The sequence below is a fragment of the Bubalus kerabau genome, chromosome 11 (assembly GCF_029407905.1).
Source record: "Bubalus kerabau isolate K-KA32 ecotype Philippines breed swamp buffalo chromosome 11, PCC_UOA_SB_1v2, whole genome shotgun sequence".
NCBI classification, from domain to species: domain Eukaryota; kingdom Metazoa; phylum Chordata; class Mammalia; order Artiodactyla; family Bovidae; genus Bubalus; species Bubalus kerabau.
Window position 1 is genome coordinate 77,721,378 of NC_073634.1, and position 16,928 is coordinate 77,738,305.

Here is a 16,928-nt window from a genome sequence, read left to right on the forward strand (position 1 = left end):
CAGCCAGAATGATCTTAAGCAAATTTGAAAATGGGAAATATGGAAAATTTTAAATAGTCCAGGTGGTAGAGGCTCTTTTAACACACTAAATTCTTTTTTTATAATTTAATTAACCTTTGTGAAATAATGCAATAACCAGTGAAATCCAAAGCATAATTTGGCACTAAAAATTTTGCATGGAAAGTAGATTCGTGACTCATTATTTGCTGCAGTGGAAGAGCAGATGTCCAAAACGTATACCATATGCTTCTCATTCTGTGCAGTACTAGTTGTATGCTGAAGCCATACCTATGAAAGAAAATATTAAAAGCCGAAAATCAGACTAATGGCACATGATTGAAATTTGGGACTAGTCTCAGTTACTCCTTTGCTAACAAAGTGTGAAGTTTTCAGAGCATAAAGTATTACAAGGTTTTTCAGGCAAATCTGTCTCTTCATTTGACTTTCATCTTGCTAACTTATTTAGAATAATGTTACACCAACCATAAAGTAAACAGTATGATCAAGAAAAGAAACCATGGTGGCTTTAGTGAAGGAGGGAAATTTGAGGTGAATAATGTTAATGACATATTCTACACCAGCATTTATTCTGTAGAAAAAAAATTTAAAGAAAACCAAATAATTTGTCATTGATGGACAGACAAACCAACCAAGTTATCTTCCCTACATTATTTTTTAAAATCTGTACATAGTTTAATTGGCTTTTTATCTGCCTTATCTTACAGTGTGGGAATATGGATGACTCTGTTCTTCAGTGCCTTTTGTCTCTGCTAAGCTGTCTCAACAACCTCTTCCTCTTACTTAAGGTTATTTTCTAATATCTAGCTCTTTTTCTTTGAGTTACTTTACTGTTTCTTTTTTTAAACACTAGACTATTCTTTGCATTTATCTAAGTATCTTTGTTTGAAATAACCTATACAATATAAACATTTTTCTTTCTGCTTGCTTAAATATCCTTCTGCTGTTTCACTGCCTGTTTGAGTCTAATGCCAGGAATCAGTAAGGTTGCCCAGAGTTCTCTTGAGGAACCCACGACACTTAGAAATATTACCTGGTTCCCTGTGAGTGAGGCTAAATGATGGGATGATTATTGATTCAATTAAAAAGGAAACTAAGGGAATGTGAGACTAAATTATTTACCCGTATCACTGAAAATTACTGTTTAAAGTAAAACTTAAATACTTTCTGACATCTAGTGCAAGGTTACATCGTGTATATATCAGGCTGCTTCCCAAAACTATGATAAGAACCAATAATGTAGGTGCAGCTTTGGTTTTGTCTAGTTATCAGGTCTCATATTTATATACACTTGTACCACAGAGAAAAATGTTTAAATCATAAATAAGCAGTTCACTTTTTCATGTGTAAATAGCACAAAGAATATTTAAAGTACTCAATGAATTCCTATTTAAATTTAATTTAAAGAGACTTGCTCTATATTTACCACTAGCTGAGCCTAGTAGATTTTTAAATACATTCTACTCAGTACTAAAGTGGATGACAACAGGGCACTTAAATGTACATACACAGTGAAGGCAGGAAGTAGAACTCAATTGCTACCTAAAGAAAAGTAGATGGAAAGATGATATCAGCCTTTCCTTTATGGTTATAGCATGAATGGCCAGATTATCTGACCTTAGAACGTGTGCTTCAGGTCACACAGACATTTAAACCTGTTTCTTCATGTACACAGTGAAGTTTGACGATGGTTTGTGGACTATGCTCACACACACAAGTCTGATTCTTTGAGTTAGCATTTGATTCTCCACAGGCCAGCAGATTATTCTTGTTTCTTGTTTTACTTTCTTCCTTCTGCTTCCTGCCTTCCAACCTTTCACTGCTTGTTGATGCTTTCATCAGAGGCAATTTAGGAATCTAAAAGGGGATGAAACCTACGCTGTCAGAGTGGTCAGGAGAGTGACTGTACAGAAAGCAAGAAAAGAGGCTTTCTGCAGCCATTAGAAATGATACAGAGCAGTCAGTTAACATAGTACTGGAAAGTTTCCATTGAATTGCCAACAAGGAGACCTTTGAAGACCCTTTTGAGAGTGTCATCTCAGTTGAGTGACCACCAGAAGCTGGACTGCTGCAGATCAGGAATGAATGGGAGCCGAGGAGGGGTGGAGTGAGTGGGAAAAGCTTTAGAAGAGTGAAAAGAGAGCATGGAGAAAAAGAAAGCATTGGTTAAAAAGAGAGCATTGGGGTTTTTTGGTTTAAGAAAGACAACAAAGGATACAAAGTTTTAGTTACGCAAGATGGAAAAATTGTGAAATCCAGTGCACAGCATAGTGACTATAGTTAGTGAATTTGAACTGTACAATACAGTATTGTTAGGAGGATAGATCTTAAACATTCTCAGGAAAGAAAGAAAGAGGGAGAGAAGACAGGGAGGGAGGGAATGAGAGAGGGAGTGGTTACTATATAAAGAAATGAATTTGTTAATTAGCTTGATTAGGGTGATCATTTCACAGTGTATATGTGTATTAAAACAAGTTGTATACCTTAAATATATAGTTTTTATTTATCAATTATACTTTATAATAAAGTTGAAAAGTAAAAGAATAATTGGAGCCACGCTTGAAAGTGGTATCACCTTTTTGTGCAGCATAAGGATACATGAGGAATGGATAGTTTTTGTTAGGACAGAAGCATGAAATGGAGAAAATTGAGCTTTTTGGGTAACTAACCATATCCATCAGAGGGTCTTAATTGCCTGCTGCTGCTGCTGCTGTGTCACTTCAGTCGTGTCCGACTCTGTGCGACCCCATAGACGGCAGCCCACCAGGCTTCCCCGTCCCTTGGATTCTCCAGGCAAGAACACTGGAGTGGGGTGCCATTGGCTTCTCTGCTTAATTGCCTACTCAAGCCAAATATTTTATTGCTGAATTCCCAACACCTAGAACAGTGCATGGAACATCATGGGTGGCAGTACATACTTGCTGAATGGATGAATGGTTTTGAATGTTCTCAGTCAGAAGATAGGCAGCATTTAGAGTTATTATTGGTATAGAGTTTAGAAGAAAAAAGTAGAAAGAAATTAGTCAAAACCAGTAGGAAACCATATATCCCAGATTTTAAGAACGCTTCTCGTTTCATATAATTTATTCTTTTAAGTAAAAGCTACTTTTTTAATTCAAAAAAGGAAAGAAAAGACTTGAAGGAGATAGTAAAGAGAGAGAGAGGGAGGGAAGGAGGAGAAAAGTGAGAGATTGAGACTTTTAAAGTGGTGATAATTGATGGAATAAATTTCCAGGGAAGCAGATTAAGATATTCTTGTTCTTCAAGATAAAAAGAATACTTCCAGTATAGCATATGGGGATAAGATAGGCATGAAGTCAGTTAAATTTGTTGGTGGAGAGTAGGAAGTTGACAGTGTCAAAACTTAAAATCAGAAGCAAGTTGGATCGTTGCAAGAAATCATGAATAGTTGAGGACATGGAATAACTCAGACTAGAAGGAAATGGATCAAATGCAGGAAGGTTTAATGCTTTTGAGATGGAAAGATGAGGGAGATCCAGTCTGGCTTAATGTAGCAAGATTATTGGCTGGTAGTGAGGAGAATGAATGGAAGATTGGGAGATTTCAGGAGAGAAAAGTAGCCATGAAATAATACATCTCAGTGTGGCTAGAGAGTGCAAGTTTAGTAGAGGAAAGCAGTCCACATCCTGAGGAGCGTTGAATGCCTATTCACAGTTGGAGTTCATGAATTTAAAAAAGAAACAGCATGACTAATTGTCTTTTTTCTTTCCACCAAAGTTCAGCTGCTTGTATGTAAGCACAGAAAAGGGTAATGACATAGATTCATAGATTTAAACAGGTTTGAGGTTTTAATGGACATGGGCAGAGAGGGACGAACAAGAAAGCTACAGATCTTAACACAGTAATTATGATAAAATGAACTCTGACATATGTTCTGAACATGAAGGGATATGAAAAGAGGAACGGCTGTTGATGGAAAAAGAGAGGATGATGGGGTCAGCAGAGCAGAGGTCCCAGAGAGGTTGAAAAACTGTTGAAATGGATGTGTCAGATATAAGAAAAGCTTGAAGAATAAGTAAGAACTTATGTTTGGGAAATGGGATACTGATCAATGGTCGTTTTCTTTGAGATGATGACAAGATATAATAATGCAAGTGATAGATCAAATGGACCCCCCCCCCAAAAAAAAGAGGTCATCATTGAGGAGATCAGCCTGAATTTAGGTTTTGATGGGGTTATCTATGTGGATGTCAAAGATTGGGAGAATAATGAAAATGAATGAGTGAGGAGCAGTGACCAGGTGATTGATAGATGACAGTAAAGAGGAAGGGGAGGGTGGAACTGCTGGATGGTATTCTGAGCCTCAGAAGCACAGAATTTGTACGAGTGAGGAGAAATAGTCATCGGAAAAGGCAATGAAGAGCAACGAGAATACTCAGGCCAGAAACCCAGTCAGTCATATTTACTATTACCTCAGGCCAGAAACCAGGTAAACCGTCCACAGCCAGGCAGTCATATTTACTAGTACCAGAATGGCCCAACTGACATTACGTGTCTCCTGATAGGATGCACTGAGAAAGACACATCACTTCTATGCTGTTTTTGCCAAAAATATTTCATCTGTGTAAATGTAAGGAAATAATTAGGCAAACCCAAACTGTGGTTTGGTCTATAAAATACTAACCCAAACACTAGAAATGTGAATCTCATAAAAAAATGGAGACCTCACAACAATGAAACAAAGTATATAGTCCTTGATTGGATAGTGGATCTAAAAAAAAAGAACTTATTAAGGACAGTGTTTACACGATTGGGAACATTTTTGGAATAAGAGTTCTGTATTAACTAATATTACTATGTCACTATTAACATTCTTTAGTTTGGTGCTGACATTGACACTAGTTATGTGGAATAATGATGAAGTTCTAGGGGGTGAAAGCATCAGTGTATGAAACTTAAGTCAAATTTTTTGTAAATCTGAAAATTTTCAAAAAGAAAAATTTAGAGTTGCAAAATGTTGTCAAATGTTTATGAAAATGAAATAGTAGTTTAAGTCTGTTTTTAAGTTACAGCCAAACATTGAGAAATGAAGAGGAGATGTGGGATAGTGTCAATGAGCAGATTCCTCATATTTCATATCAGGAGTCAATAATTGTTTTCTAATTCATAAATCAAGCTGTACTAATAATAGATAAGATTATTACAGGCTTTCTCTGTGACTGGCACTGTCCTAAATGTTTTACTTATATTAATTTAGTTAATCCTTAACATTACCCCTGTAATATACCTTCTATTATTGGTTCACATTTCACATAGAAGTAAATTAAGCTGCCTAGAGTCACACAGATAGCAAAAAGAGATTCAACCCAGAGAGTCAGGATTTGACCTTAAATGGTTATATTAGGGAAAAAATGAAAATTTATTAGCTAAGTGTTCAATTTAAGAAGCTAAAAAGAGACTAGCATAATAAAGGAGGAAAAAAGTAGAAGGAAATAGTGAAGTAGAACACAGATATTTAATAGAAGGAGTTAAGAAAACCAAATTTTTACTTTTATAGATTAAAAAAATTAACAAACCTTTGGCAAGACATTTTTAAAAGGAAATAAAAGTAAAGTTAGGAGTAAAAAGGAAAAATAACTGAATACATTGCAAATAATAAGAGGGAATATTATGACAAATTTTGCATATAAATATAAAAACATAGGTGAAATGAACAAATAATTTGTTAACATTGATTCAAGAAAAAAATAGGTAGCTCTATTGTCATGAAATATTTTAATTCTGTAGTGTAAAATCTCTAAAACAGAGTCCAGACCTGGAATTTTACTGACGAAATAAATAACTCCAATTTTATACATCTGTTTCAAAATATAGAAGAGGGAGTATTCCCAACTTATCACATGAAACTATCATAAACCTCATAATTTGATAAGAATAATGTGAAAAAGGATCATTATAGATCAATTTAGCATAGAGGCAAAAATTCTAAATAATATTGAAAAGTTGAATATGAAAATTTATAAGACATACTCAGCTATGACCAAATAGGATTTATCTTATCCAGGCAAAGGTGATTTGATATGTAAAAATGTTTTACTGTAATTTGCCATATAAACAGGTTAAAGGAGAAAAACAATATGCTCATCTCTCTAAATGCAGAAAAGGTATTTGATAAAATTTAGCATCTATTTATGATTAAAAAATGAAAAAGTTATTAGCATACTAGGAACAGAAGAAAACTTCCTTAACTTGAAAAGAATGATCTGTTGTTCTGTTAAGAAGGAGAACAACTCTGTTTGTAAGTGCAGATTGTTTACTTGTTTTCAGTTCATTGATAGATTATTTTTAAAATCAAAGTATAGTTAATTTACAGTGTTGTGTTAATTTCTGCTGTCCTGCAAAGTGATAGTTAACTATTAGATTTAACCAGGACCTCCTAGAAGCATGACTTAACTCAGAGGAGTGAGTCTAATGATACTTTCTAGGATCATTGTAACTCAGGTAGAGGAAATGTTTTTGGCAAGCCCCATGGTACTCTTCACATCTTACTAATATGCATAGACTATGGTTTATGTATGGTTAAGAGTGCCTGCAATGCAGGAGACCTGGTTTCTATCCCTGGATCTGGAAGATCCCCTGGAGGAGGACCTGGCAACCCACTCCAGTATTCTTGCCTGGAGGATTCCATGGACAGAGGAGCCTGCAGGCCACAGTCCCTGGGGTCACAAAGAGTCATGCACAGCTGAGTGACTTACCTTACCTTACCTATGGTTTATATATTTTCATTCACCCAGTAAATACTAACTAAATAACTGTAGTCTACCAGGCTCTGTCTTGGCTGGGATTATCTTTTTTTTTTTTTTAATAATAATAATTGTTTTTATTAAACACAGTAAATTTAGCAATTATGAATTCATGAACAACTGACACAGTCACCCCAAGATTTATGAAGTATAAAGTGACAGATGTGAAAGGAAAAACATAATTCAACTGAGGATATAATGACAATCAGTTTAGTTCATCTCAGTCGCTAAGTCATGTCCGACTCTTTGCGACCCCATGAATCACAGCACACCAGGCCTCCCTGTCCATCACCAACTCCTGAAGTTCATTCAAACTCATGTCTATTGAGTCGGTGATGCCATCCAGCCATCTCATCCTCTGTCGTCCTCTTTTCCTCCTGCCCCCAATCCTTCCCAGCATCAGAGTCTTTTCCAATGAGTCAACTCTTCACATGAGGTGGCCAAAGTATTGGAGTGTCAGCTTTAGCATCATTCCTTCCAAAGAACCCCCAGGACTGATCTCCTTTAGAATGGACTGGTTGGATCTCCTTGCAGTCCAAGGGACTCTCATGGGATTATCTTGATGAAAGACATTCCTATTGTCAAGAAACTCACTCCAGTGGAGAGACAGTCATACAGTTGGAAGATGCTGCCTGTGACAGGAGAATGCACATAATGCCTTGCAGAGCGCAAAGAAGCTCGTTAATTCAGACACAGGAGGAATGGCTAATGAAGGAAGACTTGGAACAGTATTTTTCTTTTAGCCTTTATGTATTTATTTGGCTGGTCTTAGTTTTGGCATGCAGGATCTAGTTCCCTGATCAGGGATTGAACCCAGGCCCCCTGCATTGGGAGCATGGAGTCACTGGACCACCAGAGTAGTCCTTGGAACAATATTTTAAAGGACAAGTTAGAGGGCTAACCTTGCAACCATATTAAGATCAGACTTTAATTTGGCTCCTCTCCACTTTGCTTTTAAACTTACAATTCTCCTTTTTATGACTTCAGCCAGTAATATAGCTAATATTTATTAAGGACACACTTAGTGCCCTACACTATTGTAAGCATTTTATGTGTGTTAACCCATTCAGTTCTCATAGCAATGCTGTGAGGCATGTACTGTAATTAACCTCATTTTACAGATGAGGACACTGTGAGATTTCCTAAGGTTACTCAGCTAGTCACTGACAGAGCCTGATTCAGATCTTGGGGGGTCTTATTCCAGACCCATGATCCTGAAGTCCTTTCATTAAACCAGGCTACTTCTCCATAGAATGTAACCACGGTAGTCTTCTGCTTTTCAATAGAATCTAAAGAAAGGTGCAACAGAGAGAACTGAGATCTGTAAGAGGACTGAGAGCTGAGATCTGTGAAAACTTTGCTATGAATGGTGATATTTGTATTATTATTGTCTTAAATCTTGATCTTAGACATTTTGGACATAGTCTCTGGATACCACATTTAACTCAGTTAAAAGGGTTCACCTGTAAAATATTTTTATTTCTGAAAAGAAATAAAGCTTAGGCTACTTTCCTTTGTTTGCTCGTGACTTGGAGTTTTTGTTTTCGTGTATAGATAGATGCCCCAAGACATCTTTTACCAAAAAATTCTATCCAAATGTGGTCTAAGCTCCCACCTTTGCTGTTAAGCTTCCTTTGTTTACTTTAGGTTTTTGTGGTAGTTTCTTTGTTTTTGGAGTTTTTTCCTCTTCCTTATCCCAGCCTTTTTCTACTGTCTTGTTCAGGATTCTGTGGATTCCAAGTAAAAGAAATTCAGTTCAAAATAGTTAAGCTAAAAAGAGTGGTAACTGGAAGAATACTAGGACCACTAACTGAATCAGTAGAAGGGGCAGTTCCTAGACATGGGAGTGAAGTCAGAGATTTGGTTCCCCAGCACTCCTCCTTGCTCCACCTCTCTCTCTCTAATCTTTGCTTCTCTCTTTCCTGTGTTGACTTCATTTCTACCCCTGATGGCCTCACTAGGAAATGGGGCAGCCCCAGGTTTACCTTACCCTCACTTTAATGAGTTTAGTGAGGGAAAGGCTTCTTTCTCTCCTCCTCAGTATATCTGAATCCTGGGAAGGGATTGTGGCCAGCTTGGATCACGTGCATGTCCTTTGCACCAGTCATTCTTGCCAGGGGAATGAGGTGCCGTGATTGTTCAGATCACGTGACCACACTTGGGTGGAAGTGGGAGGAGCGCTGAGTGTGTCAGACTCTTCAAAACCAAATCGAAGGGTGGTTTTCAGGGGGTAAAGCAACTTCCCCAAAGGAGGAAGAGGATGTTAGTAGAGAAGGGGAAGGAGTACTGAGTGGATAATCACAGGTTTCTGCTAAGACACTCAACTATGTTCCAGATTTTGGCACTTTTCTCTACTTTGAGGCTGAATTCTTTGAAGACAAGGACTATAGACTCAGGAGTCAGATGGTCTTGATTGGATCCCCTGTGAATCTTTATAGCATTTTTCACAGAACTAGATGCTCAATAAACATTTAATTCCTGTTTAATACTTTTCATTATTTTGACCCACTCTAGTCATGGTTTTAGGTAGACGTTATCTTTTCCATTTTAGTTATTAAATTATTTAAATTAAATATTGCATAATTTATTAAATAATTATTTCTGTGTTTAGTTCAATATCTGACTGGATAAAAGTTATGGATAACTTGGTTCAACTACACATGTCAAAACTATGACTCAACAAAATTCCTCTTCAAATGTTGTAGCAAGCAAACTGTTTTCCCTGAATTTTTTAATGGATTGCTTTTCTATTGAAAACAAAGTACCAAATCAAATACTTGGCTTGTAAAAGATTTTTGTTCCTTAGGAATGAATTAGTATAAAAGTAGTTGATTTTAACATAAATTTGTCCTCAGTGGCTATATACCTTCAGTACTTAATGTATTCAAGATTTTTTTTAATCATCTTTTTTAAGACTTTTAATCTTTTTTACTTTAGTTTAACTTGCTTTATGATTTTTATCTTTAAATGCAGTTGCCACATTTTTATGTAAGGCAAAAGTATTTAAATCCATGCCATATTAACTTTTTATTTTCTCCTTAGGAACTGAGAGAAAGTTACAATACACAGCAGTTAGCCATTGAACAGCTTTATAAGATCAAACGTGACAAACTGAGGGAAATTGAAAGAAAAAGATCAGAGTTAATACAGAAAAAGAAACTAGAAGATGAGGCTACAAGGTAATGTAGTTGATAAATTTATTATACTATATTGCTACTAAAATTCTAATTTTTGTTGCCCATATCTTTAGTTTGACTATGAAAAATATAAGGGGAATAAAATTATTATCCTAAGATGCTAATTAGATTATAAAGTTTAGAAGTTTAGTCCTTCTTTTGCAGACTGAGTTTACAGTAACCAATTGTAAATGTTCCCTTAGTGAAAACTACAGGCTTTGGAGTTCAACCTGGGTTATCTTGATCTACCATGAACTTGGTTAAGTCACTTTACCTTTTGGAACCTCAGTTTTTACCATCTGAAAAATAGAAACAGTAATGCATACCACATAGCTAATTCATAATTAAATAAGATTAAAGAACCAACTATAGTGTTTAGTAGGTAATAAGCACCATTATTTTTGTCTCTCCATAGTAAATCTATTACTGTTTCCTGAGAAATCATAAAAACCAAGTACTTAATTTTATAGAGGGTAATATTGAGTGCAGAAATGCCATGTTGATACAGTTTTCTTTATATATATCTGGGCTACATCAACTGCCTACATTTGTAGCAAAGAAAAGTGAGACAGTTGTGTGTCTGAAGCATAGAGCCATTCATTTAGAGACTGCACATGACTTTTTTTTCTTTCCCTAAGATTCTACTTCTGATACATTCCTATGTTTCTCCCAAGTTCTCTAGTATCAGAAATTGTTATAATTAACAAATATCAACACACCAGCATTTCTTCACCCTGGAGAAGAGTAATGTCCATGAAATAGCTGCTGGGAAGACAAGAAAGACACATTACCATATAGCAGGGCTCTTTTCTTACTAACTTCAGAATAACCACCTCAGCACATTTTTATTTAATGGTCACTGTTGACTGTGATGCAGGTAAACTCTGGGTTACTCCTTGTCTCTAGATTCCTCATAGTTCTAGTAGGGGATTCAGACAGCTAAGCAAATAGCTGTAACATTTTTTACTCCAAGACTCATACTTTTGTGACTCCCTAGCAAGAGATACTGGAATAATATAGAATGTAGAGGCAGTAAAGTTTAAATTAAGGAGGTTTTTATCTGCCACCTAACTTGTGCAGCATTGTGTGCCACAAGGGAAGTGTGCAATGGCTGCACCACTAGTCACTGTGCTCGGATTTTCTGTTGACACATGCGAGTATCTTGATATCTCTCCATCATTGCTCATAGTTCCTTTCAGCCCAGTAGGCCATATTAGTAATACACATTTTCATTTTATTCACCATCTTCACACATTATCCTACTTTAGTAGAGGGAAGCAATCAGAACATGTAGGATTGGTTCAGAGCTGGGTCTTAGTACTATATCTTGATTTCTTGGCCACTTGCCCAGCTATGTTGCCTTCTTACTCAAAGCTATTGGTAATAGTCAGGTTTTCCCATTGTAGGTCTGGTCTCTTTGCCTTGTGTCCAATTTTTGAAGCATCTTCTGGCCCTGGACCAGTTTCTCATCCACAAACTTAGAAACTTTACCAAAATTTAATTTTATATTCTCTTAACTCTCTCGTCTTTTCTTTATCCCAATAAATATGTGGCAAGTACCCTGATAGTGGTGTTCATAATGCTATGACAATTTAAATAAAGGTAGGTTGGGTCATCCTAGACATGAGAGACTGTCAGGGAACGTTACCAAGGAACTAGGAAAGGGAATATTGGTTGGAATTAAGTCAAGACTGCTAAAGAAGCATACTTCTGAAAGGGGAGGTGGATGTCGGTTACAGAAAATGGTAGAGAGAGCACTCTGCAAAGTGATAGAGGGTGTAGGAGGGTTTGCAGAGGGTTGAGTGGAAGCTAGTTGTGTGATAATGAACCAGGAGTATGAAGTATAAGACATTGGGGGATGAGGAGAAAGGGTTCATGACTAAGTGGGTCTACAGTTTTTAAAATTATCTAGGATTTCCAAATTCTTCCAGGAATTATAGGAATAGAGATACAGAATTAAGCCAAGACTTTCACCTTCGTGGGGCATAAGTGCCCCCCAAAACCCAGGATGCATCAGTCACAGCCCGTGATAGTGTGTGCTGAGGCTTGAAGAAGATGTTAAATTTGGTGGTGACTGCTCTGCCTTCAGTAAGATCATCAAAAGTATGTGCAGGAAGAGCTGTGGTGAGCATTAATTCTGTATGATCACAGGTCATCTTGACTAGCTAGAAACCAAGCTGCAGCTGTATCAAATGTCATAGAAACTTGTACAGAAGCATAGACCTCTCGAGGAAAAATGATCTGTTAACCAAAATCTAACAAATGAAAAAGACTTTTAAATGATAATATAAGAAGTAATCTGTCTGTCTAGAAGCATTTCCTATTTTCACAGCAATGACTAAATCCCAAAAACAGGGATTAGCTAGGATAGTGAGAGTAAGAGTTTGACAGCAGTCTTGGTGAAGAATCTAGAGAGAAGGAAAGGGAATTTAAATACAATTTTTATATTTGTTTTCTGATTAGTTGCATTTTAGTTTTTTACCACTTTTTTTCCCTTGGGTTTAGGAGCTTGGCTGGCAGGAAGAAATCTGGGAGTGTGAGAAATTGTTAGTCATACACTTCAGCTCATCTGTTTATCCATAGTTTCTCTCTTGATTAGTTGATTGACTAATTGGTTTTCTCCTTCAGCCCTGATTCCCCATGGTTTCTCCACTCCCCCTCACATGTCTTTGTTGTATGTAGTAAATACATAATTAAGAAATATTAATTTTTCTTCAGTTTGTCAGGAAGAAGATCTATTATATTTTTATTTCGCATGAAAGAAATTTAGGACATTATGCGAACTTTTTCTTTTTTATCAAGGAAAGCAAAACAAGGAAAAGAAAACTTATGGAAAGAAAATCTTAGAAAAGAGGAAGAAGAAAAACAAAAACGACTCCAAGAAGAAAAAGCACAGGAAAAAGTTCAAGAAGTGGAGCGGAAAGCTGAGGAGAAACAAAGTAAGGATAAGGTTAAAAATAATTGGTTTGATTTTTCTGAAACAGAGCAACAAAAGCAACAAGAAAAAAAGGTTCTAATGAGGCAAGAAGAAGAAGAAAATTTAAATGGATGCTAATTCTTTTTCTAATTAAACTTGGATGAGAAATATGTAGTCTTACTAAAACAGATTGAGGGTAGAAATCTTAAAATGACGAAAAGAAAGTAGTCACCACGACCAATGCATAAACCTGGACACAGTGTTGAGAACAAGCAGTTTAGAATACTTCACTTCACTAGTGTAACTGAGCTGCTCATTTTAATGGAGTGACAGCACACTGTTCAGTCTCTGCACGTGACATTTTCCCAGATGACACGTGTTGCTTTCAGTACCCTTCCCAGCGTATTTCTAAAACATTACCAACTTAAGTATTATTGTCTCTTTTCTGGATATGCATATTTTTGAATCGTTATTAATGATACAATGTATTAAAAAATTTAAAAATTAAAGCATTTATTCCACAAATCAACAAAATATCTTTAGTAAGTCTAGTATACTTGTGAGCCCTTCTGTGTTTGGTTTTAGAACCATACTGATGAATCTGTAATTAACCCTGTTTATACTGACTCACTTCCTCACCTGTGACCTCCCTTTTGTGCTCGTCTTCCCTGTGATAGTCTGACCTCCACAGATTAAATTAAGCCCCTTGCAGCTTAGTCTCCCTCCGCCTGGCACAGCTCGGTTACCAGCCCTCGCCTTCCCTTATCCATGCGTGTGACACATCCTGCCAGTCCTCTCTTTGTTTTGCTGCCTCCTGCTTAAGACAAATATCCTTGTTTGTTTTTTATATTGATTCTGTGACTGTTAAAAATACTTAAATCCAACAAGCCTATATCAAATGGATTCTCATTATACTGTTTGGTGTTCAGTTTGTTTGTTTTTTTCTTTTTGAGCTCTTCATTGAGTCATAGCAAAGATGTGTATCTATGAAAGAAGCAAATAATGATAATAATCTTCTCTTTAGGTGAGCCAGCTGGTACTTTGGTGAATTACAGAGCGTTATATCGCTTTGAAGCAAGGAACCATGATGAAATGAGTTTTAATTCTGGGGATATAATACAGGTTGGAAACAGTCTTTTCTTTTCTCATGAATAAGCTGAGTGCACTGTACTATATTACTTTCAATAATAATATTGAGTATACTATTATGGGGCTTCCCTGGTGGCTCAGACGGTAAAGAATTATACAGTAATTTACCATTTTAAAAATACATCTTCAGCATCACCTCATTTGGTTCTTAAGACATACTACAGATCTGCAGAGGACAGTACAGGTAAGGAAGACTCACATAAGCTGTAATCCTCAGTGGCATGCTGCCAGCATGGAGTGCGAGTACATGTCTTTTCATTTCTAAACCCAGTGTTCTTTTCACTAGGCCATGCTGCTTTATGCCATAAAAAGTGACACTGATTTTATTTTAATAAATTACAGTGACATTTGGGAGAGCTAGTTATTTTCTGACAACCATTAAAAGAGTTGAAGGAGTTAGGTTCTGTAGTTCTAACTAGATGCAGAACAAAAAGGATTTTATTGTATAATCACATACCATGTAAAATGGATGAATAAGAGAAGATGCAGGGAATAGCATTGATTGAGCTATTGTGATACATTAGGAAGAATACAGGCTGTAGAAGCATAGCGACTTGGATTTTAGTCCCGTCTTCAGTTTTCTTCTTAGAAAATAAAGACTATATTACCTAGATTACCTAGCCAGTATCTGTTTTCTTTTTTTAACCTGTGTTGTCACCAGTTTGGTGTATTTTATCAGTTGAGTAGCAAAAACTGAATGGTACTTGGACTAGGGTTTACAGGAACCGACTATTCAGATGCTCAGTATCCTCCCCAGCTACACACTGCTTCTGTTGCCGTTGCCACAGTGGCCGTGCGTAGCCGCTCCTCAGCTGAGGGAGGTCCGTTACGTAGGCAGCTCGAGTCCCCAGTCCCCTGACCCTGCCATTCCTCCTTGTCTAGTTGGTGGTGATGAGGTGGTGTCCAAGAATGAAGAAATACAGCCTGTCCGGGCATGTCTGGCCAAAAGCCTACTTATATTTTTGATTATATCTTTTGTTTCAGCAAATTCTTGTTGGAGGCTATACTAGGCTAGGGATATAGTAAACAATTCAGTCTCGTCTCTGAATAAGTTTATAGTTCATTGAGAAAGATAGACATCCCAAAGAAGTAGAAGAAGGGTGTGGACAGCTGCCCACTTTAGAACAGACCTCTCCCACAATCAGAGGGCCAATCTGGTGGTGGTAACAGCAGGAACATAAGGTTGGCTGGAGTTTCTTGAGTGTTTATGTTGCCGAATCGTTGATGTAAAGAATGTCATGAGTTACTGTCAGATATCTGATTTGGAGGCTTCCCAGGTAGCACTAGCGGTAAAGAACCCACCTGCCAATGCAAGAGACGCAGGTTCAAGCCCTGGGACAGGAAGATCCCCTGGAGGAGGGCATGGCAACCCACTCCAGTATTCTCACTGGAGAATCTCCATGGACAGAGGAGCCAGGTGGGCTACAGTCCATAGGGTTGCAAAGAGTTGGACATGACTGGAGCAGCTTAGCATGCATGCACACACCTGATTTGGACAGCTTGGTTAATAATGGTGTTCATTCACTAAGAGAGGAAGATTAAAAGGAGGAAATTTAAGTGGGAATTATAATGAGTTCAGTTTGGGATGAGTTTCCGATTTCTAGGCAGCAGTTACATATCCAGAGGTATCTAGAGAGATCTCTGGCAAAGGTCAGAGGGGGCCAGTTTGGATGTCATCAGTGTGTTGTGATGGTCATTGAAGATGTGACTGTGGCAGAGCTCCCCTAAGCGGGAATAAATAAGGGGGAACGTGGCTGAGGGAGCACTCTCTGGGAAGCATGGACACAGTGATTGTCAGAGGAAGGGGAGCCGGAGAAGAATGACTAGAGGAAGAAACAAAACAGAGTGTGGTGTCAGGGAAGTTTGAGAAAAGAGTGGTCCACATGTAAAACAAGACAGTGCTTTAGAAAAAATAACCACTGTATTAGCAACAGCACAGTTACTATTAACCTTGAGGAGAAGAGTATTAGTTGAGTGGAATAGTGGAGGAAGAGGCCAAATTTCTGTGAGTTGAGGAACAGTTGGAGGGAAGGAAGGAGGAGACAGTGAGTATATAAAACTCTTGAAGGAGCTTGGCTTCTGAAGGGGAGAAGGAAGTGAAGGTGGAAAATAATGACAAATGTGGATTGAGGGAAGTTGTTCTGTTTTCTTGTTTTTTTAACTTGGCAGAAGCTTGACCAAGTTTAATGATAGAAAGGGTCTGCAGAGAAAAAGGGTTAATGTTACCAGAAAGAGTAAATTACTAATAGAGGGAGATTTTTTTTTCCAATTAAGCTATAATTTACATTTAGTAAAGTGCACAGCCATCAGTGAATAGCTCCAATAATTTATACACATAGGTAAATCTTGGAAAGGGCTTCCCAGGTGGCTCGTGGTAAAAGAATCCACCTGCCAGTGCAGGAGATATGAGTTCATTCCCGGGTCAGGAAGATCCCCTGGAGGAGGAAATGGCCACCCACTCCAGTATTCTTGCCTAGGAAATCCCATGGACAAAGGAGTCTGGTGGGCTGCAGTCCATGGGGTTGCAAAAGAGACACGACCTCGCAAGTAAAACAATGACAACATAAATCATTGAAGCCACCATTCATGTCAACACATAGAACACAGAACGCTCAGGAAGGCACCTCAGGCCTCCCTGTCAGACCTCTCTGTTCTGACCAACGGATGGAGACGAGAAAGATTCTTGACAACGTGGAGGGCTTGGGGTCTAGAGCCCGGGAAGAGGGAGAGGTGGAAGGACTGGGTCATTTTCCTTTGTGGTTGGAGGGCTGGATGAAAGAGTGGATGAGATCATAAATTTTGCTGAAGTAGAGGTGAAGTCAAATCTGAGGGCTTCTGTATTGTTGTTAAGATAGGAGGCAAGATCTAATCAACTTAATGCGAGAAAATGGCAGAGGAGGTTTG

At 37.6% G+C, this 16,928-nt stretch overlaps 1 protein-coding gene across 11 annotated transcripts in view; it reads left to right on the plus strand.

The window, feature by feature from the left end:
* ITSN2 (intersectin 2) overlaps positions 1-16,928 on the plus strand; it is a 127,225-nt gene that overhangs the window by 60,900 nt on the left and 49,397 nt on the right. For all 11 annotated transcript variants that reach the window (XM_055540789.1, XM_055540786.1, XM_055540797.1 and 8 more), the window contains exons 17-19: positions 9,825-9,961; positions 12,761-12,897; positions 13,900-13,997. In XM_055540789.1, coding sequence (XP_055396764.1) covers positions 9,825-9,961; positions 12,761-12,897; positions 13,900-13,997 — 372 coding nt within the window. The remainder of the gene's footprint in view (positions 1-9,824; positions 9,962-12,760; positions 12,898-13,899; positions 13,998-16,928) is intronic.